Genomic DNA, 27,238 nt, shown 5'->3' on the forward strand with positions numbered 1-27,238 from the left:
GCAGTTGGTACACAGACACTGAAAATACATAATCACAGATTGTTCTCTCAAAAGATATTTTTATATATATAATATATACAAAAGTTGTAAACATTTTTAACTTATTTCCATACACCGTCCACTTTATACTACAATGCACATAAGGTTAGTGACAACTGCAACTCTTTGAAGCGGTCTGCTTATACAGAGGTATCTGCAAAAAAACTTCAATTTGCAAACCACATTTGGTATCAGTTTGATATTAAAACTCTTACAGAATCTGAGGTTTAAATGCATATTGCAACAAAATACAGGCAGCTGAACTTGGGTTTCAAGTTGATACAGGGAAGGCTCGCTCTGAGCCTCACTGGTGGTGGGAGAGGGTCTTCCGACCCACACAGCTTCACAATGCTATCTAGAAAAGTACTAGGACTAAACCAGAATGGAACTAGACCCACCTGCTCTCCCCAGATCACTTTGGGAAAACAAAGGCTGAAAGGAAGTCTGCAAATCTATACAGTAGCTTCGATCGAGAGAAATACTGAGCCCACCAAAGTAACGATGTGATTTATTAATGAATAGACAATGACCACAGTTAGCTTCGTTTTGTTTAAGTGACCTCATAGCTGCAGCAGGCAGAACTAAGAGCCAGCCATACACCATTTTGGGGGGTTGGTTGCGGAGGGAGAAGGGTACAAATTAACCCTGTAAGGAATTGCTGGTCAATGGAAGTAGAAAAGAAATGCCATAGTTGTCACTTGCTGTTGTAGTGTGAACCGATGGGAAACATCCTACAAAGTGTCCAGGCAGAAGAGCCAGTGAAATCCCAACTGCTTGTAGTTGTGACTTAAAGGGAGGGATCTGCTCAAACCGCATGAGATACAGAAGCGTTGTAATGGGGGGAGATCTTTTTACTAAGCATCAGTTAAGCAAAACTTCCGACTCGCTAGGAATAGCTTAAAATGTTGGGAAAAAAAATCCAATTCTTTCAAATCTTTTAATATGCTTAAAATAAATATGCAAAAAACACGATGCGGTTAAACTCAGTGCTGAGACAGATGTGTGTTGTCGCAACAGAGGCTCTTGGAGCAAGGAGATTTGGCAGAATACATCTCCAGGAAAGATACAGGATTGTTTGAATTCTATTCTTTACACCCAAATTCACCGCTAACACTATGCAGAAGCTTTTGGCATGCTGAGAGCAGCACAATCCTGCCCTCTGCAAGCTCGAGTTAGCTGCTGGGCTTCTGAGATCTCTAGGAGAACAGAGGATATATTAAACAGCTTGCGAGGACAGCATGGGGGCAGCAGCTGGCATGGCACAAATTCACAGCACAATCCTGGCATGCTTTTGGGACGTGGTCTGGACGGTTACAAGGAAAGCCGCTAGTGCTACTGTACCACAGCGAATGCGCGGGGAGAAAAAAAAAAAGGATGAAGGATGATGTTACGAATACTTGAACCCCAAATAATATACTACAGTTATTACACTGATGGATCTAATTCTCTACCCATAAGCCCGTTAAGGTTATATTTAGTTACAGTCCATACCTGTATACACTAGTCTGCCTGACGAGTCACGGACACGCCGATGTGCTACGACAGTTAATGCACGGCACCGCCGACGCTGAACGACTAGCGGGGACGCTGCGGGGGCTTGCAAAGAGCCTGGAAAGAGGATTTCGGGCAAGGGGTAGGCATATGGCATTGCTGGCCAGGCAGGGGGCCGGCGTCTCACCCTGCCTTTACACATATTTTAATTAAGCAGGACCTCAACGGCTGCCGGCCCACGCTGCCGCAGGGTTGGGGAGCTACACGGGCGTTCGGCAACGGCCTTGCCAAACAAACCAGAAAATGTTTTTTTTTTGTTCAAGGTGGCCAAACGCTCTTTCCAAGGCGTGCGTGTCTTAGGCGTTGGGGTACCACGTTAATTACGGCTTGTCCCATCCTGCCTGGCTGACACAGCCTTGGCGGAGCAACTACATTAAACCCATCGCTATTGCCCGGAAAAAAAACAGACCAGTTGTGGGCTGCCTGCCTGTACGGGCTGCCTGCCTCTGCCTGCCGAGCAGCCCCAGTGCCAGCTCTGCCGCGAGGCAGACCCGATCCTTCCCCGTGCCACCCCGGCGGGGACATCCTCCCCTCCACCGATGGGGACGGACATTTTCGGTGGCAGAGACAGCAGGGTTAAACTTCCTGGAGATGCCTGTTGATGTGGCTGGACACATTATTCCCGGCTCCGGTTTAATCAAGGAGCAATCTGTTCTGCCTTCCCGCTGCCAGGAAGCCTCTCAGGCTCCCAAACCCTTCCTCCTCCTCCTCCTCCTCTCCTGCCCAGCAAAACGCAGCCAGGTCCTTGCACGCTCACCGTGCCGACTCCAAGTTAAAGGTAATACTGACTTTTGGGGAGCTGTAAAAAGCCGCTGACCTTGAGAAGAACTATGGTGCCTTGGCAGGGGGCTGAAGTCGTGCTGAAGTCGTCCCCGTTTCACCGTCGCTGCTCTTAAGGGCAGTCCCGGCGTGAGAGCGTGCGTGGGGTGTGCGTGTGTGTGCATCCCTTCTGCGTCCCACCGCCGGCGGGTGGGAGAGTGGGGAGGAAAGAAAGGCAATGCAGGCCTTGGTGCGTACATTCAGATGTTGTAATATTCAGCATGGTTACACCAGGGGTCAGGACACGTCCCGCAGTCAGACAGAGCTTTAGTTCTTTACGGTTACAAGGAAACTCTGGAACAGTTATATAGTTAGAAAAAATACAATGTACTGAACAAACATTATCTCACATACAATCAATTTAAACATTTAAATTGATTATAATTTTGCTAATATTAACACAAGTACTGTTTGTGCTGCTAAAATTTCAGTGTTCCCTCTAAGGAAAAATATTGCTACAGTTCTACCGTACCCTGTATTAAAATCCTTTGCCTTTTTTTTTTTTTTTTTTTTTTCCCAGCAAGGCTGACTCTAGAAAAATTGCAAGGGTCGCGTAATTAATTTAGGCTTACACCGTACCGGGGTTTGGGTGTCCCTGGTCTGCTTAATGCAAGGATGTCGTGCTGCTCACTAAGCCCCGCTGGCACGGGCTACCTGCAGCTGCCCCAGGGCCACCTCTTCCTTGCACTGACCAAGTGACACCTCCGATCAAGCAGTGCAGCATCCTCCTGCCTCCACCGCGGGCAGCAGGGCTGAGCCCTACCTACTCCGATGATAGCGTTTGGACATCAAAGTGGGTGCAAAGGTGTCCAGAGGGAGAGACATCTCCTCTGCTGTCACTGCGGGGAAAGCCCGTGGTGGGACACCAGGTCTCGGTGCCCCCGCATGCGGCTGTGCTCCGTGGGGAGGCTGCAGGGGTGCGGGAGAAGCGTCCGAGTTGGGAAACGCTGCCTGAAAAATCTCCACGCAGCTCCAGCGCCAGCAAAGCCAGCCTTTGCTGCAAATGCACATTTAACCCGGCCTGGATAGTTGGGGAGTCAAGTAATGCACTTTGTCACTGATAATGACTGCTCATGATGAGATTTGCTGCTTATTAATTAATGCATTTATATGCAATTTAGCAGCAGAAATGAGCTGTGTTGACGACAAAAAAAAAACTGCTGGGTGTCTTTGCTACAAGGAGAGCTGGGGCAGTCCAGTAACTATTGCTTGTCAAGAGGTCTGAAGGCAGCACGCAACTTTTGCCGGCATAAACCAGCAAGGTGAAACCCGGCTCGCCAGCTGCCGGGAGAGCCAGGGGCCTCTAAGGACGGAGCTGCCACCGAGGTGGTCGGGAATTCAAGTTTCAGCTCCTCTGCTTAGTCCTTAGTGACAAATAGCTCGGATCACAGCTACCGCACAGGCAGACAGGCAGGGAAAGCAGGCAGGCTGCTGACAAGGATCTACTGGATATTACACATTTAGTTGGTTTTGACAAGGCAGGAATTTTGCAGCTGAAAACCAAACCTGAGCCTCTTTCCCGGGTGCTTTTCATTTGCTCTCTTCTCCCACTATTTGCAAACATGGGGCCATAAGCCCCCACATGATGGACTTCAATGGCCTGTACAGTCTTTCCATTTCTCCATCTGAATTCTTCATTTCTAGAGACGGCAGGATAAAATACACGTTCACACCTGAGGTTCTGCTGCAGCTGATGACAGATGGTGGCTGCTCCCAGTATAAAAATACAAGTTCAATACCGCTCCTAATTGACTTGGACACCCACCCCTGTTGTGTTGGCAGCTCTGGGTTTGAGCGTGAGTAAGTGTTCAGCGTTGCCAACCAGAAACTATTTGTAAATTTGCAAACTTTCCCAACCCCTCGGTGAAGAAGTGGAACTGCAACGCGCCATGTTTTCTGCTGGTAAAAGGCTATTCCTAATTAGCAGCCAACTATTGCTGAACTGGTTTCCAGTTTCAAACAGTAACTTTTTACATCCTCAACCAGAACCCTGTTGAAGCGTAGAAGCAATCTGGCTATTCAACATAACCCCAACCTGCTGTGCCCCCCCATGCCGCTTACATCCTAAGCTAAGTTTGAAACACCTGTTTGGATTTTTTGTTTTTTTGTACAGTAAATATATACAAATAAAAGTAACACAGACACTACTGAATTTGGCACTTTCCATGGAACATGTACAGGAAAGCTCTGCAGCGGGAGCAGCACGGGGCCAACCTCCCCCGCGCTGCCCACCCACCCTCACCCTCACAAGACCGATTCTGTGTTAGCTCTGGAAGAACGAGATAAATAGCAACTCCTCAGCTACTGTGTTTTCTAACAGGAAAAGGTATTCTGGGCTTTCCCGGGCGCTCGGCAGAGCCCAACGCCTACTGCCCGGTGTTAAGCCTCAGAGAGGGCATTTATTCATCTTTCGCCACGTGTAGGTGATGTGGTAGCAACCTTCCTTCCTTCTGACTTAGAGGGAACACTGCTTTTATAAAACCCTTGGACAGGTAAGACAAGAACCAATACCACTGTACAGAATTCACTGCACAACTAGCTAATAGTAAGGAACCCAGCACTGACTTGCCACATTAAGGAAATGGGACTGAATACATTTGCAATCAACCAGTTAAGTGTACTGCACCGTAGGACTCGGTCTCTTGGTACGCGGCCCTCGCCCCTCAGTACGCTGGCACTTGGTAACCTTTCGGGTTGGCGTCTAAGGTCTCGGTGAAGGGGGGGCTCTGGTAGGTCTCTGTGCTCTCGATGCCGCTGCCGGTGGGGTAGCCGGGGTACGCCGCGTTGGGGTCGGTGGCGAACTGATCGGTGGCAAAGAGCGACATGTCCGTCCCCAGGCGGTATCTCTGCAGTGCCTTCACCGCCAGCGCGACCTGCCGTGGGATGGAGGAAGGTTGGGGGGGGATGGCAACACCGTGCCCAGGACCCCACGACCCCCCCAGGACCCTGCATCCCGCCGGCTCGCCGCAAAGCACCGAGCGCATCGCAGCATCCCAGGCGGCTGCTGGCCCCCCTCCGTTATAGCCCAGAGCTAAACCAACCCCAAACCACAACCCCTAATGCTAAAGAAGCCATTTCTATGTGACAGGTTGTTCCCCCAAAGCTCTGCCTGGGGTGGGGGTCGCAGCCTGGGCTCGGGTCCCTGGTTGTGCAGATTTGGCACCGCCGGCACCAATAAACCCATCTGCTGTGGGGAAGGAAAGCTGCTGAGTCCCGGGCCAGCAAAATAGGTCAGTTCTGCCGAGACTCCTTCACCCTCTTCCAGGTTGCCAGTATTCAGGTCGCAAACCGTGGGAAATGCGGGCGGGCAGAGCTGCGAGCGCACCACGCTCGCTCTTATTTCAGGAGGTTTCATTAACAATTCAATTAGTTTATAAATGACAGGCTCAGGGGAGGGAAAAAAAACGCCCGCAGACACCGAGAATGGCTTCCCAAGCACCGCCCAGCACCCACTCCCCGGCCAGTGCCGGTGCCAGCGGGGCAGGCGCTGGTTGTGTGCCACGTATCGATCCCACGGAGCACCTGGGTTTATTAACGGTACCAGCGGAGGGGCTGCCGGTGTGACCCCACATCCCGGCCGTCCTCTGTGCCGGCAGCACGGGACTGGCATCCCCACTGTCCTCCCTGGGGTGGGAGCAGATGCTGATGGGATGGGGGAGAGCATCCCACCCAGTGGCCTTCCCTGCCGGCTGCATTAAATGGGCAGTCTGGCAATACGGTGATGGAGAAGAGCTGCGGGGGAGCTGGGATTAAAAGAGATTTATTTGGATAATAATAGAGCGGGGAGCAGTTAAACTGGCAAGTAACTGGAGCCAGGCCTGCTGCTGGAAAGCCTCAAGACTGTCTTTTGCCCCAATTCTTCTAAGGCAGTATGGAATTAGCGCACATCTTGGGTGCTCTCTGCCCATGAAAAGCCAGAGGGGGGGTGGCAGCGGTGCAGGGGCCATCCCTGCTCCTCCATGCACAGCCTGCGGAGCCATGGTGCAGGCACTCCCAGGCACACGTGGGGTCCAGCAGCTGCAGTCAAGGGGCCCCCCCAGGGTTTTGCACACCCCTGGAAAATGTACTTCTGCCACTGTATGGCCGTGGGGATGCGCAGAGCCTCAAAGCAGGAGCAAAGGGGGTTTTTGCAAGTCTCTGCCTCCAGGGTGGGCAGCAGAGGAGCCAGCCTGGCTTCCCCCGAGGGTGAGCTGATGAGCCTGAGAGCTCCCAAAATCCCCCTGCCATCCCATGAGACCAGCTCATCGCAGTAATCTGCTCCTGGGGACTTGTTCGCTTCCAACCGAGCTGCTCCCGGGGGTCTAATGAGGCCCTGAAATGAGGGCAGCTCGTGGCTGGCGACATGTTTTCGATGGGAAAGCAACTTTCCAGCTGCCGGAAAAGGGGAAGTCTGGAATTCCCCAGTGAGTGGGGACTGAGCTGATGCTTCCTGGGTAAGAAACCACAAGTTTCATCTCTATTTGGAGGGACCGCAGGTTTCCTTAGTACAGCCTCTTGACACCAACCAGGATTCACTTCTCCAAACCATGCCCCAGATTCTTCCTCCCACCTCAGCGCTGAGCCCACAGCAGGTTTCATTTCTCGTCTCCCCACCTTAGCTCCGAAGCTGAACTCACCCAGACAATGATGGAGAAGAAAGAGAAGGTGATCGCTGCCCGGGCAGCGTCTGCTCCTTGTGAAACCCCTTTGCTCATCGTCGTCCGTTGCCACTGGTTTGCTAGGAAGCAGAAGGCTACAAACCAGAGGAAAGACAAGAAACCTGAAAGAGAACAGAGCTGGTCAGTGCTGTCCCTGCCCACCACCTCCTCTGCTGCAAGGACCCCTGTTTGCTGATGCACAAACACGCTGCCATCAACATTTTCAAACAGCAACCGTGTTCTTGGGTGCCTTGGCCTGCGGTGTGGCCCAAATGGAGCTATTTTAAAAGAGGCTGATTTGCAATCACCGCAAAAACAGAGATGGAAGGAACCTTGAAGCGTCACCCAGTGTGTTGCCTGCCTGAAGTTTAGCTCACCTACATCTGAACCTGATCTCAAAGACCTACAGGGACAGCACACCCTCTCTGGACATGCGGTCCTCACAGTCTGTGGGATTTCAGCCTGCTTGCAGGCGTTGAGGTGCTACTGACTCAGTTCCAGCATCCCAGTGTGTCGACCCCACCATTCACTCCATTCCCTGGACACCACCGGCTCTTAGAGACTTTGGACCGGATAGTGCAGACCTCACCCAGGAAGAAGCCTGCACTCCTGGGAGCAGCACCAGGCTGCTCGGCTGAGGCAGGAGATGGTTTTACAGCGGTTCTGCTTCTGCCTTGGTCCAAGGACACAGCCGGAGAGCTTAAAGAGAGGCAAGGAACAATCACCCAGGAATATGGACAGGCTGAGGTTAACCCCTGCTCTGAACACCAGGATCACGAGTGACCCTAGGACATCAGTGCATTCCAGGAGCGCAGCGAACGAACAAGTCCTCATTCTGCGCTGTGCCCAGGGCAGGGACGCAGCAGGGCTGCCCACGGAGCTGAGAAGCACACAGGCTTCACATGAGAGAGCTCTGCTCATCCCTGCTGCCCTCCGCTGACTGTGCTCCTCTTCTCAGCCTCTCTGGGCTCTGTGTGATTGAGCAAAAATGCTCTGGTGATTATTCCTTACTGGAACCAAAGCTGGCTGAGCAAGATAGGGCTGCAGCTCCCCTAATTCAATCACCAGCCAACAGCACTGCCTGATGCCAAGGAGCTCAGAAAATAGTCAAGAAGCCAGCCATAAGCTCACACTGTAAGGAGCAGTGATGCTTTCCAGCACTGGGAAGAGAAGCTGCACAAGCTGGAGCCTTCCATGATGCTGTTTTAAGGGTCTCCAGCTTTCCCAAGCATCCCCAGCACAAAGGTCCCCCTGCCTGCCGATTCCGGGTGTCAGTGCATGTGGGGATACTGGGCACCAGCAGACGGGATGCTGAGCTACCCAGCACCTTCCCAAGGATCATTAGCACATCAGTATGAGCAGCCACACTGTCAGTCCCATGGGGCAGCCAGCTGCAAAGCACAGTCTGGCTGCAGGGAGAGGAAAGCAGCTTCCTTTATTCCTCTCTATCTTGCCAGTTGTTCCTAAGTACGATATAAAATGCATGCGTGCATCCACATCCAGTGAGAGAGTTACAAGGCTCATCGCACACCTCACCTTTAATAAGGAATTTGCTCCTAGCTGCAGTTTAAGACGACACACTCCTCATCTCCTTCTCTTGCATGACTGGTCCTGGGGCTTCCCAATCAGCGATGCTTTTATCAGCCTGGCCATACCTGAGCCCTTGAACTGCCCTCACAGCAACACAACCTCCAGCGAGGATCATACAGGCTTTCCTTTTCCAAATTACAGACTAACACAACAGCCTCATTTTGCCAAATACAGCTAATGCCTGCCACCAAAACCACTGCCCCAAATCTCTGCATATACATTTTCACTTCCCCTTAGGATGACCACTTGTCATCAGTGTCAAACGAGACCTCTGGGGTTTATTCCTTAAACGTCATCCTCAGGAACAGAGACACTTTCTAGTTCCCCAGCTCTGTTATAGCGGGGCTTTCCCAGCAACTGGCCCCTGTTAGGGAAAGCAGATCCAACCCCTAAATGTGGACACAGGAAGATGCATGCCCTAGATACAGCGTTGGCTGCAGCTCGGATGACCAGTATGTGGAGACCATGGTGGGTAGTGGTCACCCGACAGGTCTCAGTGCAGGAGATGCTGAACTGCATCTCCAGATGCTGCACTGCTGCAGCACTCCCACCTCTGGGTACTTGGGGAGCAAACGCCACGGCAGTGGGGAGTAACTGCCCTCCTGCTCAGTCAGGAGTTTCTCGCTCAAAAACGCACTTTCCTGGAGACAGTGGTATTTGGAAGTTGAAAGACCAGAGATGAAACGTAAGAGCAGCTCCCAACAGGTTAATTCGGAGCCGCACCGTGAGGAGCAGAGGGATGCTCTGGGGCCATGCAGTGCTGGCACCGAGAGACGTGGGGTGTCTGCAACAGGACTAGGCTGTGTCATTGGTTTATGGAGGACGAACTTGTTCGGGAGGACTGTTTCTCTGTTTAACACTCCATCTAGTGCAGTTTGTCCTCCCTCTTACGCTCCTGGGCAGGACACTACCACAGAGCACGAGTCACAGCCATGACACTGGGACTGCCCACCAACCAGCAGCACAAAGCCCCATCTACCGCTGGTGCCTTCTAAGGGTTTTCAAGAGTTAAAATGACATCATGCACATCTCTGAACATGCACCGGCTGCGCTGGGTATTGCAGCTACCGACTTCCTCTGCAACACATGAGAGATGCGAGACGCTGACCTTCCCAGTGCTAAAACCATTCACTTCTTCAGCCAGAAATGCCTAGCGGTGGTCGCTTCTGCTGCCACCCATGTGGACTTCCCGGAGGTTTCGCGACGCAGAAACAAGCCGTTCCCTTCCACATCCAGCTCTGCCTGGATCCCTAAGAAGGAGGATTCCCTCCAGTGCCCTGGGGGAGCGGGAAGGCAGGTATTGCTGTCAACAGGGGAGATGGGGTCAGGCATGGAGAGCATCTCCAGAAACACCAGCCAGGTGTTGTTTGAAGTTTGGAGGACGGACACACGCCTGCGTGCGAGATCAGACCTCGCAGGGAGTTCTATAGGAACTATTTTTGTTTCTGTACCAGCGTTTATTTTCATTTGTGATCATGTTCACCTTCTGCTAGCACTCCTTCGAGTAGAGGCTTTGCACCCGATAATGTGAATCAGACCCATGGGATTGCAGCTGACTCCCCTCGCACCCAGAGCCTCACCGGGAACACGGCTGTGCCCTTGTCCAGCACCCGCATCGTTCCAGCCCCGCAGAGCAGTGCCTGCTCCCAGCCCCTGGTGCATTTACAGCACCAGGTGTAAGCGGGTGTTTTGGAGGTGTCTCTTGCTACCCTCGAATTTAAAACCTCACCAAGAGGGATGAGCTGCCAGTGGTTTGGTGAGGCTACGTGTGTGCTGGTCCCAACTCCAGCTGGAAACAGGCACGGCAGCAGCTCTGCACCCTCCAGCACGCTGGGGAAAAGGAGAATGCCAGGAAGCACCGCAAGAGCCAGTAGATAATTATCGTTTTAGGATCTGCAGACATCAGAGTGCAAACACCAGGGAAGATGTGTTACAGCCATAATTACAGCCTGGTCCCAAGCAAGCACACATCTACAGGAGCAGCTGTAAGAGCAGATGGAAGAGAAAGTCGCAAATGCCGTTTGCACAGCGTGGTGGCCCTGCCTGCACCTCTGCCTGCACCCCTGCCTGCACCCCACCATTACCTCCCAGCCAGCTCGGTGGCTCTGATCTGCCACTGATCTGATGCACAAGTCCTCTTTCCTTCAAGCAAAAGAAAGCTGTGGGTTAATGCTTTCATTAACTCCCCCCACAGCCTCCATAGACAGCAAATGCCAGTTGACATCTGCTTCACCGGCAGCCAGCATCAGGCTCCTGGGTGACCCAGGCAAAGGACCAGAAACGATCTGCTTTTCTCCCCCCGCCCCCGCACACTGCCCAGTTTGCAATGCTCCCTCATACCCTAGCCTGTTCCTCACCTGATTCTCTCCCAGATGCATTTTCAGCTTTTATATTAAGCAATAATGCAGAGATCACATACAGAGAGAAAGGATGAAACAGTTGCAAGGAAGCAGGAGGAAACCAAGCATCCCATCCTTGGTGGGGAGGAAAAAAGAAGGGGACAGCATAAGAGAGTGTGACAGGTGAAGTCTCCAGGGGTTATTAACGTGGAGGTAGTTAAACAAGGCAAATTACATGGGTCAGCTCTGCCTCTGGGCAGGTTGGGTGCCTGAGGCTGCTACGAGCGGTGCAAGGGGGTACGGCAGGCTGCGATCTCTGCCGCTGCAGAGGCTTCACGTCCCAACGGAACCCAGCACATCATCTCTGCTACAGGATCTGCTTGTATCGACGCTTACTCTGGGACCAAACAACTGCCTGGCATTTCCACGTGAGTGGGTGTATAGGCTATGGCAGTAGGGCTGTAAGAAAGGTTTGGGGCAGTCATAATTTTAGAAAAGTGAAGGCACAACAATAGGAATGGGATAAAATACGCTGACCAATTCCTCCTGCCAGAGCCCAGGGACCCGCACCCACCCCTGGGAGCCAACAGGGTAACTACACATCAGCAGCGCTGCACCGAATTTGGGCTTAGGAGGAGATGGGAAAAACAGCACTGGGTGGAGATGTGTTCACCTGCAACCATGGACTTTGTTACAAGAGCCCCGGACAACGCTCCCGTTCATATCAGCACCAAGCTGGATTTCAGCATTTGCTAGGGTGCCCTGTGGGAAATGGTTCATTAAGCAGGGATTGTACAAGAGCAGCGAGAAAGGTACGGAGCTGCTGGCGGGGAGATGTACCAGGCAGCGTGAACAGAGGCAATGCCAGTCGGGAGGGGAGCTCTGGAAGACCGCTCTTTGCAGACCCCGATAGGTGACACTGTGCCAGTCACAGGTGTGCGTCCACATGATATGCATGTAAGTGATCGATTTGTTTTACCAGCAAGGAAGTGGCTTGCTTGTTTTCTACCAAGAAGCCCACAGAGGGGACGGCCCAAGGGAGCAGGACATCTTTGCCCAGACACAGGCTGCAGACACGATGCACCCAGAACACACCCATCGAACCTGGGGTAACAAAAAAGTCACAACTGCATTGGGTGGGTTTACCAGTGCAGACCTCTGGTGCAGTACTGCAGCCTGTCCCCAGGGCAGAGTGCAACCCCTGCATGGCAGAGGCTTTGGAGGGCAGAACTTGTCTTCTCCGGCTCGCTGCTGAAGCCCGTGAATGCACACACGATGCATGACAAGTACAAAAGAGAAATGAGGCAGAGATTGAGAGCGGTACCATTTCACACATGCCTGGCAGGGGAGAGAACGGTTGTTACAAGGTGGAAGGCAGGGAGGATCACAGCCTTGCTCCACGACACGCAGCATCAGCCAGAAGATGGATGTGATGTCCCCCTTCTGTTTGAATCAAAGGGTTGCAGGCACTGAGCCCCACAGAAGGGGCTGTAAATATCATCTAACAAGGGCTGGATGCTGGTTCTGTAGCACCGTGGAAATAAGCTTTCCAGCAAGGAGAGAACATCCTTAACAACAGCCAAACACAGGGAGGCGATGATGGATGTTTTCATTTGGGACTAGAGAGCCATCAGCGATGCTTGTGCTGGATAAATCACCTTCAGACTAACACAAGAGCCTGGAAATGGAGAACATCAGCTGCAAACTCAGCCAGGCAACTCCCACAGCAGCCATGCGGAGGATGGCCTCTCCCGGCTCAAGGCATCCCGCCTGCTTGCGTTCGCATGGTTAAGCCCCAGGTCAAAGGGGCTCAAGATGGTGCAGAAGATCTGTGCCAGCCCTTAGGAGCCCCAGACCCACCTGCACACCGCAGTCCTGGAGACAGCGGGGTATTACAGTGGTACGTAGAAGTACGTTTCTGCTTTGTTCCAAAACCCACATGCACAAAGTGAAAACAGACCCAGATGTAACTGATGAAACGACATTCGCTTGAGCCAGAAACAGGAGACGTGGGAGGGTGAAACACCTCGTCTGGTCTCCGAGATGCGACCACCAAGCCTCATTTCTCTGGGTGGCCTCACCAAACCCAGCTCAGCAAACGTCTCCAGTTGCAGAAGTGACACAGACGAGTGGGACACCCCACCGTCCCCAAGCTGCCATACACCGGCTTCCTCGCTGCTGCCTCTGAGCTCACGGCTGGATGGGATAACCCATCCGCCAGCCCTCTTCTCCCTGACTGAGGCACACGAGTCGTGTCACGCCGTGGGAGGAGAGGGGAGGACTCAAGCGTGGTGCTGCAGGGCGCAGCGACGACCCTGCGCTGCCCACGGAGCCAGCATCATCCTTCACAAGCACAGCAAAGCCAGAGACATACCTGAAAAGCCAAGGTCCAGCAGGACGGCCCGTTTGCGGTCCTTCACGCTGCTGATCTGCTGGAAGTAGAGGTCCACAACAAAGAAGAAGATGCAGCCAAAGAAGGCAATGATGCCAACGGCGATGCCGTAGCTGCAGGCACTCTCATTCTCATTGAAGATGCAGAGCAGCTCAGGGTTCTGGCTGTCCTTGTTCACGTAGCACTCGTTCACAATGGAGCCAAACACCACGATGGAGAAGATCTGCAGAAGGAAGGAGAAAACACAACTTGCTGCTGTTTACATTTAACTCTGTTTTCCAACAGCATCATAATTGTATTCAATCCTGTCTTTGACTCCATGGCAACATGGCATTTGTTAGACAGATCCCGACAGATCGCATCTGCTTGGCAGCCCTAACCAATGGGCTGGTGGACGGTACCTAGGTCTTCCTTCTCTGTGAGCCTGTCTGCCTTTCAGTGGCTTGGTCTGCAGACTATTTTAAGAGATGTTGTTCTCCAGACAGGCTGGGGAGGGAAAAAATAAATAGATGGGCCAGGTCTCTGCAGAGTCTTTATGCTCGTGCTGCTCTCCGCTGTCAGGCTGTGCTCGATAAACCCCTTTGTGTCACTGCGGAGTGGGGAGAAATGAAGTTACAGCGGATAATTGAGTTGCTGAGCAGGCTGACCCAGGGAAGGACTGGATGCCCAGCGGAGGGGGGACAGGACATGACACTGTGGGGAGGTGGGGAGCTGCCTACCTGGGCGCAGCGGGGCAGGGGGAGAGGCTGCCCTGTGAACAACAGGGCCATTTTTCGCCTGGCTTAGCAGGGGTTGAAGGATGCAGCGCCTGCATCCATTATCCAGTGACCTGGTTTCGGCCCTGCGAGGGACAAAAGGGGCAGGGGGTTTGCCGGTGGCTGCCCAGCTCCTGCCACTGGGACCTGAGGGTGTTTCACGTCCCTGCAGGCAGGAAAGGAGCCGGATGGCAGCACGCAGCCAGCTGCCTAAATTAATACCATTCATGATGCTAAAGTAATTCCCTTATTCCTCCAACACCAAAGGCAGCAAGCAGAAGCTGCCTTACAATTCACTCTGGAACCTGCTCCATTAAGAGCCTGGAAAGCGCGGCACCGCTGTTTGGATTTCAAGGCGGAGAGCAGGGAGGGAAGCAGGGCGTGCGGGGGCCCCTCCATCAAGCTGTGAACCTCTGATCTCGTCCCTCGCTGCCGGCACCAGCTCCCCGCATCCCTGCACATCCCTGCACATCCCTGCACGCCTGCCAGCCCCGCCGGCTCGCGGGACACAGCTGGAGGCCACGTATGCAAGCGGAGAGATAAGAGGCTCCTCCAGCATGCCCCAGCATGGTGGCTGCCCAGGAGCAGCCGGGGTCTCGGGGTCTCGGGGTACGGTGCAGCTCCCGCTCTGGATGCCCCGCTACGTCTTCTGCGGTAACAGCACAACAGCACCAAGTGCACGAGACCGAGACAGGCGACAGACAGAGGCGGCAGCCGACGAGCCACACGATAAACTTTGGAAAGTCACCTGCGTCTCACGGCTGATGCCCGGCCACGGGCATCACCTCCTACAGCCCCGCACTCCCCGAAGCGCAGTGTTAGCAGAGCTGGGTGAAACGGAGCAGAAGCCCCTATGAGCAAACCATTCAGAAAGCTCTAACCACTCTTTCACACAACGTCGTGATAGACGTTTTCGCCCAAGCGCTGGCCAAGCGTCTCACTCCTGCCTGCCCCGAAGGATTACATTCGGATTTCTCTCCTCCAAACTCCTTCCAGTGCTGGGGTGAAGCTGGGCCAGAGCTTCTGTCTGAAGCTACTTACAAATGCAAGTGTCCCATTAGCAAACACGTCTCAGATTGTCTCCACTAAGTCTCCTCCAAAGTGGAGAACAAAGAAATGGATCTGCAAGGGACTGAAATACTAAAATGTGAAGGATTGGTGAGGGATTTTTTTTTTTTCTCTGTAGGGTGTCATCTGAAATAAATGATGACCAGAAGCAGCAGGGAGAGTCTCTGGAATACATCCTACCTCAGGTGTGTAGGAGCTCAAGAAAGCAGTTACCCCAGCACCCCAAGCCTGGGACTGTGCCACCAGCTTCTCATGCTGATATCTGCAAGGACGTGATGGACGAGCAGGTTGCACCATGCTCACTCCCACCTCCAGAAACCCACCAGCAGGACAAGCGAGAGCGGGGCTCTTCTTTAAACCCTTTCAGCCAGGAGCTCTTTTAGTGACGGCAGACTCCTATTGCTTCTAGCACTTAAAATTCAGGCCAGCAGTAAGGTGGCCTGTGCTGGGTGGTGAAGATGCTCTGAAACCTGCTTGCTAATTTAGCTGGCATCCCTGAGATGTGCAGGAGGTCCCACCGCGGGGTGAGAAGAAGAGCAGAGCTCGCCCTCGACACCCGGCACTGCTGACGACGGTGGATGGAGAGAGCGGCTGTCCTGCCCCGCTCAGCTGGGAGCGGGCAAAATCCTGCAAAATCCCCCCAGGGATACACCCATGAGTCCCAGCAGCAGCTCTTTGGGGCTCTTTCCATCAAAACACCTTGTGTACCTCCCATTGCTGCCCTAAACCCCCACCGGCTCTGCGCTGGCCCCTTCTCTCCATGGCCTTGCTTAGCCAAGGGGATCAGCATGTCCATCCCAGCAGAGGCGAGCACGCGTCCCCATCTATGCGACAGGCAGCAGGAGTGGGTTTCAGCCCCGGAAACGTTCCTCAGACCGAGGAATTAGCCCATTCTTGAACGACGCCCTCCTAGAAACGTGGATTTCCAAATGTGCATCTGCAAAGTTCAGGTGCAGCCTTTGATTTCCCCTGGAGCGCTAACAGGGTATAGAAAGTACGTATGTCCCACGGACGTCTCCATGGCTGGCACAGGGAGATAATCAGGCCTTCCTCCCCTTCAAATTTAACCACAACCTGGGGTCCTGTCCCCCATCCATCCCCAGCTCATCTCAGCTCTGAGCACCAGCCACCTGAGTCAGCCGCTCGCATTTGCACCCTCTTCCTCGCTGGCGCTGCACTTACGGAGCACTCGGCTGTCACACCGCGACGGGCACATCATCATCATGCAAAGAACAAGAGGGTTGCTTTGTAAGAAAGAAACAACAACAAACAGTAATAATAATTTTCCCAGTGCTTTGGCAGCAGCTGTAATATCAGCAGTTGTAAAAATCTGTTCATAAATAATGCAAAATTGTTATTTACCATCAGAAATAGCAGCAGCATTTATAAAACAGGCCCTGGAAGAAATAATGTGATTCTGGAAAACATGAATAATTGAGAACCTCTGATTCCACGGGATTATTTCTCTGGCAGGCCAGCGAACTCGTACTCAGCTTCTCCAATAAGTGTTTTAGTCCTCCCAGGATTAACAACCCGCACTACTTCTTTGTCCTTTCGGGTGCCTACCAGGAGCTCACAGTTTCAGTGCGTAAGGGAGGGCTCCTGTAAATACGATTAAGGACATTACAGGACAGGGTGTCTGGCTGCCTCCATGCAGGTTTGCACACTTGGGGTTGTCGGAGGATGCCCATGGAGCACTTCTGGAACGGCTGCAAGCACAACTATTACCAGCGATGGAAAAAAAAAGATGTTTCACCACTTAACTTCAAACTCCAGAGAGTTTTGCAAAGCAAAGCACCCTTCTTGCTGCCAGATGACCTGAGTGGCTCACCCCACGAGACCCCCTCGACTGGGCACTGCCTGCAGCATTTCAGCGCAGGCAACATGGGACACACGGCTTCTTCTCGGGATGCCAAAATAGTAACTAATTGCAAGCACACGCATTTGATAGATGTGCTCAAAACATCAGCTCTGGATGAAATACTCCTGTCAAAACATGCTTTTCAGTGAAAACAAGTCTTTCTATGGGTTTTCTCTCCCTCCCCCCACAATGGAAATTTTATAGTTTTTCTTAAAAAAATAACTGGTGCTGGTGAAACATGTTAATGACAATAGATTTGGCATTGTCTTTCTAAGTATAGATGAAAAAAAATTTTTGAGAAAACGTGGGTAGGTGGGGGAAAATAAAACCCATATGATTTTTTTAAAGTTCATGCAAAACAAGTGCCCTTTTCCAAAGACATCTACAAACAGCACTTGCTCAAACCTACAACCAGTTCATCAGAGACTTGAAAGCGAAAATACAAGGTCAGATTTTCCACTGCGAGTGAGGTTTTACGGCTCTGAGCAAGGATGCAGGGATCCTGCTCTCCAGAGGCACTCCTCCGACTCCCACCTCCTCCTGCCTCTCAGGTCGGTCCCCAAAACCGCAGTCCCCGTGACCAAGGGGGGCTGTGACAGCGCTCGGGACCAAGCGCCAAGGTCACCGCCACGCACACCAAGGGGGGCATCTGCCGTGCAAGCCACCGTGTCCCAAGGCCACCCACCCTTCTAATGGGGCTCCTCCGTATCTCACGGGCTTTCCAAAGGCGCCTGCGCATTCACAGGACGCTCCGTTTTCCAGCTGAACGACCCAACACAACCAGCAACAAATTTTGCTCTCGCTGGGTGAACCGGCGCAAGACACGGTATGGAAACTGGACTACCTCCAGCCAAACCCAGTACGAAATTGCATCCCGCCTGCCAAAGCTTTCACATCAATCCGCTCGCAGCTTGGGGTCTCCTGGCCAGCAGCCTGGCGTGCGGGTTGCTCAGCCCTGACTCTCCCCGGTGTCCGAGAGCGGCTGGGAGCCGCCGGCACACGGCTCCGGCAGATCCGGTGGCTCAGACCATTAGCGATCCTCTCGGCATTCAGCTGAGGGGAGGGATGGGAAGGGGGAAAGCTGTCTTCTCCCATCCCTTCCATTAAGACTTGCGCTTCAGCCACACAAAGGAGCTTCTGTGCCTCGGTCACACCCTGGGAGGGAGAACAACGCCGGCCAGGGAGATGGGTGAAGTGCTTGGACCCACGATGACGCAGATCAGCTGCTCGTGCAAGTGCAAAAGGAGCTCGTGTTACACCGGACCAGGGAGAAGCCAGGGACCTTGCTTCTTAATGAAAGCCAGCTGCCCAGTTCCCCCAGTTTAAAGCTTGCTTCCAAGCAAGAGGGGCCACCTCGCCGGGCCAACGAGCATCTCTGTAACACAGGACAAAGGGACAGGTCTCAGCAGAGATCGGTGACAGGGTCTGGGTACACCGGCCATGACAGACTCTGGCGAGGGGCTGGTGCAAAGCCGAAACCAGAGGGGGTTTGCGTATCACCCTAAAAACCTGGGAGAGCACCCTAGGGATGGTGCTGAGGCTGGAGGCTGCGTCTGAGCAGGAGCCTGCAGCTCCAAGGCTGCCTTTGGTATCCAAAGTGCTGGACCCAGATGCACAACTCGCCCACTTTCCTTGCTTTGCTGCCCACCTCCGGTTTTCCCCACTCACCCTATTTTAGGCAAGACCTCTTGCCTCTTTCGTCGTCTCTGGCAATGGATGTTAAGTGCAGGGGACCGTGACCGAGTGCTGCTGGATGCCCTGGCAGGGGCTGTGCTGGAGGGACAGGGAGGTGACGGTGCACGGTGGCCAGGCTGCCAGCAGCATGGACACACAGGCAGCCCTGCAGCAGGAGACTGAGTGAAATCTCATTCTTTCCCCAAAAAAAAGGAAAGGGGGAGCCTGAGAGGGTGGATTCCTTGTTTGGCAGTGTCCAGGCATTCATGCCCAGGCTGCTGAGGCCACAGCCGCTGCCAGACCCTTGCAGGAATCCAGGGCACTGGGGATGCTTGTGTGCCCCACGATGGAGACACCATTTTAGGTGTGCATAAAGCCGGGGGACCTGCGGCTGCCTTCTCTGCACCAGATTTTTACCATCTGGAAGAAGGTGGCTAGCCAGGCTGCCTGGCTCAGTTTTGTAATTATACTTTGCAGATCCACGTTCCCTCCCGGGGCTTGAGCCGGCTGGACCCCAGGACACGCACATTTTTCATCCACGTTGCTCTTAGTCTTCTGTAGCCCAGGCACCTAAAATGTGCTTCAGGAGACCTCGCGGTCTGAGCACAGCCATAGCGAGGAAAACAAAAAGCAAGTAACGCAAGAGAGCACAAGCTGAAAGCTTCAGTGTGTGAACTGTCAGCCATTTTAAGGTGAGATGTTTCCACTGCTGATGCACTATATTTTGATTTGGGACCTATAAAAAAACATTACCAGAAGGCGTGGGGTTGTAGGAGACTGCAAAACGTTGCTTTGATTACACACGCAAGCAACCATTAATGTCAACATCAAGGAATTTTAATGCATGAAGAAAAATAATCCACCGCTAATTTGCTCTGCTGTAGCTCACAATCAATGGTGTTGGGCGCAAACCGCATGTACAGAGAGCCGGTACCAACGTGATCCTACACCACTCGAACACGAGCATCAGCGAGACAAGATGCCACCCTGCTCGGCACCCTCCCTTCCTCGAGCCACCACCCAGCAAGCGAGAGACAGACTACCAAATGAGAAGGGAAAACAATTAAGGTCAAATCAGCACAGGCCAAATCCTGCCTAGCACTGAGCGTTTTCATTAAGCCCCAGTTAAGCCCTTGTCTTGAGCTGCATATGCACCTTGTGCAGATACTCCGCTCAGGGATGAGTTAGACCCTTGGCAGAGGGCCAGTCTCCTTCAACACCCACCAAGCTCAAATTCTGGGGGAATCGGGTCCCGGGTCCCTCTCCAGTTTATCTTTACAGTTGTCAGTCACAGGGAAGTTTCCAGCACAGATCTGCGTAATTTATTGGAGGGTGTGAAGACTAAAAAACTACTTTAAGCACTGCCAGATCTCCCACAAGGACTATGGATACGACCACAAAGGAAAGACCTGACGCAGTTTCTGGCACAGAAAGAGGTGGTATGATGCTGGCCATAATAGGTTTATGGACATGTCTACCAGGCTAATCAGCTTGGGAAGGATGCATATTGATGACCACATGATGAATTTTTACTGAATTACTTTTTCTAATGTGGCAAGAGATGCTGGCTGAAACAGAGCACCCATTCAAAGTTCCTAATCTAGTAATGTAATCTGAGCACATGGCAAGACAGCAGCGTTTTCAACCAGTGATGACAGCAAAATGATAATTTAGCAGCATTTTAAGCTCAGATACAGTGAAACTTCTGTATAATTCCATTACCAAAAATGTTAAATTTAAGTTCTGCCTTCAACCTACAGCCCACGGAAGGAGAGAATTAAGACGGAAATCTGGTGACCCTACTGAAAAGCAGCCAAGACCAGGCAAAGTCCAGAGCAGCTAAGATCACGCTAATGATTCTTAGCATCGCTGCTGGCTCCTTAAGTGCCAGACCTGCCTTGCAGCTCTTCCCTAAGAGCCCCAAGTGCTCAAGAGTCAGTGAAACCCCTGAAGGCTGTGGGAGCTATTCGGAGCTTGCAGCACCAAGGCTCCCACCTTGTATTTCTCGCTGATGTCTCCTGGGGAGTTCTCAGACCCAGTGCTGGGTACACCAAGCAGCCACTTCCATCTGCATCTGCAGGATGCCTGGAGCAGGCAAGGTCTGCTCCAGTGAGGGAACTTTCCAGGCTCCAACTCCAACCCTTTAGAAGAGCTGTGTGTTGTAGCCCTGCAAACCCAAATGTACACCCCACAGCACCTCAAACCAGCATTCCTGTAGCTTCACCCTGGATGTGAAACTCCTTAGAAGTGCTCTGTCCTGAAGGGCAGGGTAGCAACAATCCTGGAGCCATATTCTTTGTTTGCTGCCTGGCTCTTCTGCTCCTGAGCTTGTTTTTTCTAATAAAAATAACCACACCTTTTACCATGAGCACGAATACTGCCCTTTCCATCCCTCTGGAGAAGCAAAACAAACCTGAACCAGGACAGAAAGGGCGTGCTCCCTCACTCTGAGAATGACCACCTATTCCTGCTACATCAAACCATCACCCGGCACATCCCTTACCAAAGCCACAACTCAGCAAAGCACATTTGCCTTGCTGAAAGACAACGATCTGCTGTATTATGGACTAAGACCCATATCAGTGCAAAGCTGAGCACATAAAGACTTTGCTGGATTTGAGTCAAAGTAACCTCTGGTCATATCGCCTATCAAAGGCTACAGGGACTGTCACTTTGCTGCCATGCCTCTGCCAAGTAATCAGATTTGGCTGCCCTAGTCCAGTCCCTTAATAAAGGTTTTGCTCTTAAAAGTGTAAGATTATTACAAGGAAAACCCAAACAAAATACTGGGTCTAATGAGATAAAATACTGCATAGGGAAAGCTCTCTCCAGTGATCCAAGTGATGAACTACAAGTCCATTCAACTTCAAGAAAGAAGAGATAACAGCAGCAGATGGGGTCAGGCAGCTGCCGATGCATCCGTTGCAGGCAAGGTTGTCCAGGTGTGTGGGTCATGCAGGCAGCAACAGGGAGGTCATTGGAGCAAGAAACAACCATTTTAAAGAAAATACTTAAGTATTCCTCTATGTTGTAGTAAAATAGGGACCCGATCTCCTGCTGAGCTCCACAGGGGCAGAGGGAATGGCTGGGTGGGTGGAGGGAGGTGAGAGTGGTCCAGCCCTTCTGAGCTGGCTGCACCAGTGGGACCAGGCACCGTGCTTTTACTGTTGCTTTTACTGAAATTCACATGAATTACTAAAAATATTTTCAGAACTGCTTTTAAAAGTCAAACCTAAACCTACGCTAAGCGAACAATGCCCATGCAAAGCTGTGTGGCCACTGGAAAGTCTAGCGGGTGCTGGCAGTCACAGAGAAAGGAACTCATGATTCTGCGGGCATCCTTTGTGAACATTGAGCTTGGTTTGCTGTGCAAAAAATGTCTCAAAAGGAAACCACAAGAGTGATCACATCTTCATCTGACAAACTGCATCAGACGGAGGGGGAAGAGATGAATGAGGAACTGTTAAATGGTTCTTTCCAGCTTTTGATTTTACAGCTCAAGCCAGGAGCATTTTTTTCCCTTCAGATACTGAGAATTACTATATCTGTCAGGGAGAGGTTACTGTGTGAGGTACAATCAGGAATCCCCTTCTGCCATCAGTTACATTTGGGGATTTCTACATTGAAGTCACCATTCACCTGCCAGTCCCTTAGATCTTTACCAGCACAAGGTCTGAACCCATGGCCTCAAAGCAGCTACCAGAGTCACAAAATGGAGCTGGACCCTCCTTTGGTGGTAGCTCATCGTGAAACCCCAGCGACGGCTGTCGGCTGGACTGGCACCGATGCTGGTTCTCCATTGCCCCTACTCCCACCCAAACCAGCACATCCCAGGCAGCTCCCTCCTTTCCACACCAAAGGAAAGTTAACGTCACACGCACAGCAAGGGTTACATCTCTGTGGTTTGATCCAACTGCAAGGGTTAAACACGTTTTAAAAGATGCAACAACAAAGCACAAGAAGGAAAACCACAAGAAGAAAACCCACCCCGACACCTAAACTCAGTCGTCCTGAAAGCCTCAGTCAAGGGCTTTCTGAATAACTCCCCAGGGCTCTTACATGCAGGCAGAGGCAGCTCATCCCTCCCATGACGGCAGGCAGGAAAGCCCAGAAAGGTTTCTGTTTGCTTTGTGAATCAGGGAGCGTCACGGTGGGGCACTGGTCCATGCTGCCCACGCGGCCACCAGCACAGTGCAAAAAGGAGCAGACCCTGCCACATGCCAGGGCACTGCCACACTCTCCCGGGGCAGCAATTACGAGCATCAGGGCAGAACAGAAAGGCAGCAGAGACCTTGCAGGCTAACCCTTTTGGCTGCCTCCTCCATCCAAGCTCTCCATCTTGACATGGGTCCCTTCTGGCAAAAGCAGCAAAGCAACTGCTCAGAAGGAACCCGGGCACATGTTGCTTTACAAAACCTGCAAAAAATAGCAATGGCCATGCAGGCAGGTGGGCAGGAAACCTCCACTCACACCTCTCACCTGACTGTAGTCCCTGCTCACACTGGAAAGGAGCCGTAAATCTGAACTGCTTTAAGACACAGGTAACAGGACTGCAACAGCCAAGCAAAGGCCAGCTGGGGCTCTGAACCCCCAAGCTGGCGCGGTGAAGGAAAAGGGTCCCTGACATATCTGCCAGCAAATGTGAGACCTGGGAAAAGTGGTCCAAAGGGCTTTTAATGTGAGCTTCTACAGCCTGATCCTCAGCCCACCAAACAGAGCAAAAAACCTCCCTTTGAGCTCAGTGGGCTTTGGAACTGACTAAATACTGCAATGGGTCCCTGCACTTTTTAGAGTTAAGTTGATGTGTTTCTGCAGTTTTAAGTTCTCAGTTTTCACAGATTTCCTGTGAACGCAGAACCATGAAACAAGTGACTTTGCCATTGAATAAACCAGCTAGCAAATATATGCATGAATATTTTTGAAGCTGGAATAGCAGCATATTCCGTATTCTATTCCTGCTTCCCGATAGTGTCCGATCCCCTTCTGCACGACAAGGATGGTGAGCTCTCTGGGTGTGTGGTGGCAGATTTATTTTACGAGGGGCCTAACTCACCATCAGTGGGTCAACAACTTATCTACCCGTACCCAAAACCAACACCACTGCCTACAGTTTGCCACTGCCACACGAGGAGGATTGAGAAGGATCCAGGTGGATCCAGACCAAGTTTTCTGGACTGAGGCAATGCTTCTAGGAAACAACTGCTGCCACGTGCCCAAACCCTGCCCAAACTGCCCCATCCACCCCAAGCTGGGTTCTCCAGATCCCTACCCAGCCTCCCTTCTTCTCCAGTAACGGAGTCGGGGGCTTTCTCAAAGCCCTGGAAAGCACGCTAGCTCCCATCCAGCAAAACACCTAAGCATGTGGTTTAACTTTAAGCATGTGACGGCCGCTGGAATTGCTCATGTGCTTAAAGATAAGCACATGCTTTCACGTTGTGCTGTACAGGGCCTCGGCCGGGGCACCCCACCCCGGAGAGCCGCCCAAACACACCCGCCATGTCGGCTGGAAGGAGGGCAGCCAGGAGGGGACAGCACCTTCTCATCACCCCTTTCCTTCACTCACTGCCTGCATTTGGCACTGCTGAAGGTGACACAGAGCCAGCACGGGTGGCCGAGGGCCTCCGTGCACAGCAGAACCCTGACGGGGGCGAGGACGAGCCCCCCTGGCCCGGCTCGGCTCGCCCGCAGCCTCCGGCCAAGCACCAGAGCCAGGAGCCGGCCGCGGTGAGAGCCGGACAGAACCTCCCCGCCGAGGGCTTTTGGGAAGGGCCAGGCATCGCCGACCATCTCCCGGGGCCGTGCACGCTTGCAGATCTTAGCAGGTAGAAGCCAGGTGAATTAGTGGCTGCCCTTACCCTCGGGCAGCCGGGCACCACGGCCCCAGCGAGCATCAGTGCGCAGCTCCCGGTGCTGCTTATTGACAGACCATCGGCGAGCGAAGCTTTTCCCGGAGCGGCCGCACAGCATATTCCACCTCCTGCTCTCCGCTCCGCGGTAGGAACTCGTCGATGGGAAACGGCCAAAACAATATATGACATCCTTTTAGAAGAACAGGGGGAGCTGGGCAGGGCTGGCTGTCGGATTTCTTGTGTCACACACACGCGCGCAGGCACGGAGCGTGGAAGGAAGGAAAATGTCCTCTGCCTCCCGCTTTACACCCCACCGCCTTGCCCTTTCCTCAAGCACCAGGGACAAAAACCGGCGAGGGGCAGCGGCACATCCATCCCCGAGGAAACTCCCTGCGAACACCCGCGGGAGCCGGCAAACCCCGCCGCCCCGGTCGGGACCCGGCCGGCCCCCCGCCCCGCGGCCGGCCCCCACCCGTGGCCGCGGCCGCAGAAGCCCCGCACCTCGCCCGCCGCCCGCCGCGGCCGCACATCCCACGGGCACGGCACGCCGCAGCGGGGACACGCGCTCCAACGCCGCAAACGGGCGCTCCGCTCCGCTCCACGCCGCGCGCGACGCGACGGGCACCGCACGTCGCACACGGGTGCTGCCCGGTGCCGAACCCCGCGGGCCCCGTTATCCCGGTCGGGACGGGCCCGTTCTGCCTTACCCAGGTCGTCACCCGGAGGATGGTCTGCGGCTGCTTCAGGAAATCCACGGGGTCGATGGCTCCCCCGGCCCGGCCCGCTCCGAAGGAGGCTCCTTCCATCTTCCCGCTCCGCTCCGCGCCGCTCCGAGCCGAGCCGAGCCGAGCCGAGCCCAGCCGCGCGCGCCCCGCGCCGGCCGCGCGCCTGCCCGCCCGCCCCCCGCGCTCCTCCCGCGTGGGCTCGTCCGCAGCGCCGCGTGCGGGCAGCGGGAGGAACCACCCGCCGGGCGGGGGGGGGGGGGGGTGGGGGTGCAGCGGCGGCGCGCGGCTCCCCGCCCGCCAAGCGAGCCCCAGCTGCGGCCCCGGGGATGCGGCCGTGGACGCCGTGGACAGTCAGTGGCACCACGCCGCGGCCGGGGACACCAGGCTACGGCCACGGTCACCGCGCTGCAGCCAGGGACACCGTGCCATAGGCAGGGTCACTGCGCTACGGCTGGGGACAGCACGGTACGGCCGGGAGACCTCGCCACAGCCAGGGTCACCGTCATAATTCCAAGGATTACCGGGCTACGGCCGCGGTCACCACGCTGCTTCTGGGGATAGCGTGCTGTGGGCCAGGGGTAGGGTGTTGTCAAATGGGTCGCCAGGCAGTGGCAAGGGGCTACCTGTGCTACGGCCAGGGCAACCCACGCGGCTGCAAGTACCTGGGCCGGTGGCAGGAGGGAGATGCCGTGGGCCGGAGCGCTGGGAGGTCACCACGCTGCTCAGCTCACCTCTGCTGCCGAGGCACACCTTGCTTCCCCTAAGATAAACACCCTTTCTCTGCCCAGACCCGCCGGTGTCCCTGCTGATAGCAGGGATGGGGCTGCTGTCACCTCTTCTGGGGAGCGAGAGAGCCTGGGAGGCCACCGCCGCAGGCAGCACCGCCTCAACGCGGGCAGGGCTTTCGCACCTATGGCAGGAGCGAGGTGCTCCGCGGGCAGCTCGCTCGGGACCTTTGGCTGAGAGCAGCCTGTTACGTGGCAGAGGGAAAGGTTTGGGAGCTGTTTCGCAGCAAGGCACGTCGTTACGCGCCCATTAGCTGGTGTGAGAAAAGGGTAGCGAAGACTGATGGGGTTGAAGCTCTTGCTTTCCTCGTGCGGGAAAGGAGGCACCCAGAGCTGCCGTGGGACAAGAGGAGGCCAAGCCCTGTCCCCGCTCCCACCGCAGGGACAGTAGGAATGAGGAAAAAAAGAGAGGAACCTTACGGAGGGAAACCCTCAATTACTGCAAAGGGAGTTCCCCCCCGTGGCTCCAGGACCATCTCCTGAGTTAGTTTTCATAGCACCGTGATGATGATCCCGGTTCCATAGATACCGATGCCATGACAACTCTGACATCATCTCTGCTTCGGACGGGAGCTGCAGGGAAAGTCGCAGAGAGGAGTACGCATGCACCGCTGGCATGGAGCAGGCCTCCGGTCAGGGCTGGGGGGCTTCTTGTGGTTCCACCACCAGCTCTCCTCCTGACCTGCTGCCCGTACAGCCCCGTTTCCCCATGCAGTGACCAGTGCCGCTGCTAGATCACACAGGGTACGTGTGTAGCAGGCAGGTTTAGCCCCTTACATGCAAAATGCTGCAACAAAGCGAAGGGTTCCCGTGCGCTGGGCCCCGTCTCCAGCTCGCTTTGGCCTTTTGCAGCTTTGTCAGTCTGTTCTTTCTGGCAGGTGGAACCAGGATTTAACTGTTAAAGCTCATGATGATGCCATTCAGCTTTTCTCAATTACAGGTGAGTCATCATCTCTCCAGATCTATTTCTGACTCTCAGCAGGAAAAGCAGAATTCAGCCTTTCGTTCCTCAATGTCACCAGCTCTGTAGAAATCACATTTTACTACGTAAAAAAGAAATGGCTACGAAGAGAATGCCAGGTTGGTCCCTCCTGATTTATTCTGGCAGGGTGTCTCATGGGGCTGGCCAGGGATTGCACCCCAGTGTCAAGAGC

The 27,238-nt window shown here is 53.7% G+C and overlaps 1 protein-coding gene across 1 annotated transcript; it reads right to left on the bottom strand.

Moving 5' to 3' along the window:
- Window positions 1-58: 58 nt before the first annotated feature.
- SYNGR3 (synaptogyrin 3) lies at window positions 59-25,407 on the bottom strand. The gene is made up of 4 exons (XM_075058867.1): window positions 25,282-25,407; window positions 13,350-13,590; window positions 7,026-7,168; window positions 59-5,282 (listed from the first exon to the last, which is right to left on the bottom strand). Exons 1-4 carry the CDS (start codon window positions 25,378-25,380, stop codon window positions 5,073-5,075), a joined length of 693 nt encoding a protein of 230 aa, XP_074914968.1. The 5' UTR covers window positions 25,381-25,407; the 3' UTR covers window positions 59-5,072.
- Between the last annotated feature and the right edge of the window lie 1,831 nt (window positions 25,408-27,238).

The sequence above is a fragment of the Buteo buteo genome, chromosome 27 (assembly GCF_964188355.1).
Source record: "Buteo buteo chromosome 27, bButBut1.hap1.1, whole genome shotgun sequence".
Lineage (NCBI taxonomy): Eukaryota > Metazoa > Chordata > Aves > Accipitriformes > Accipitridae > Buteo > Buteo buteo.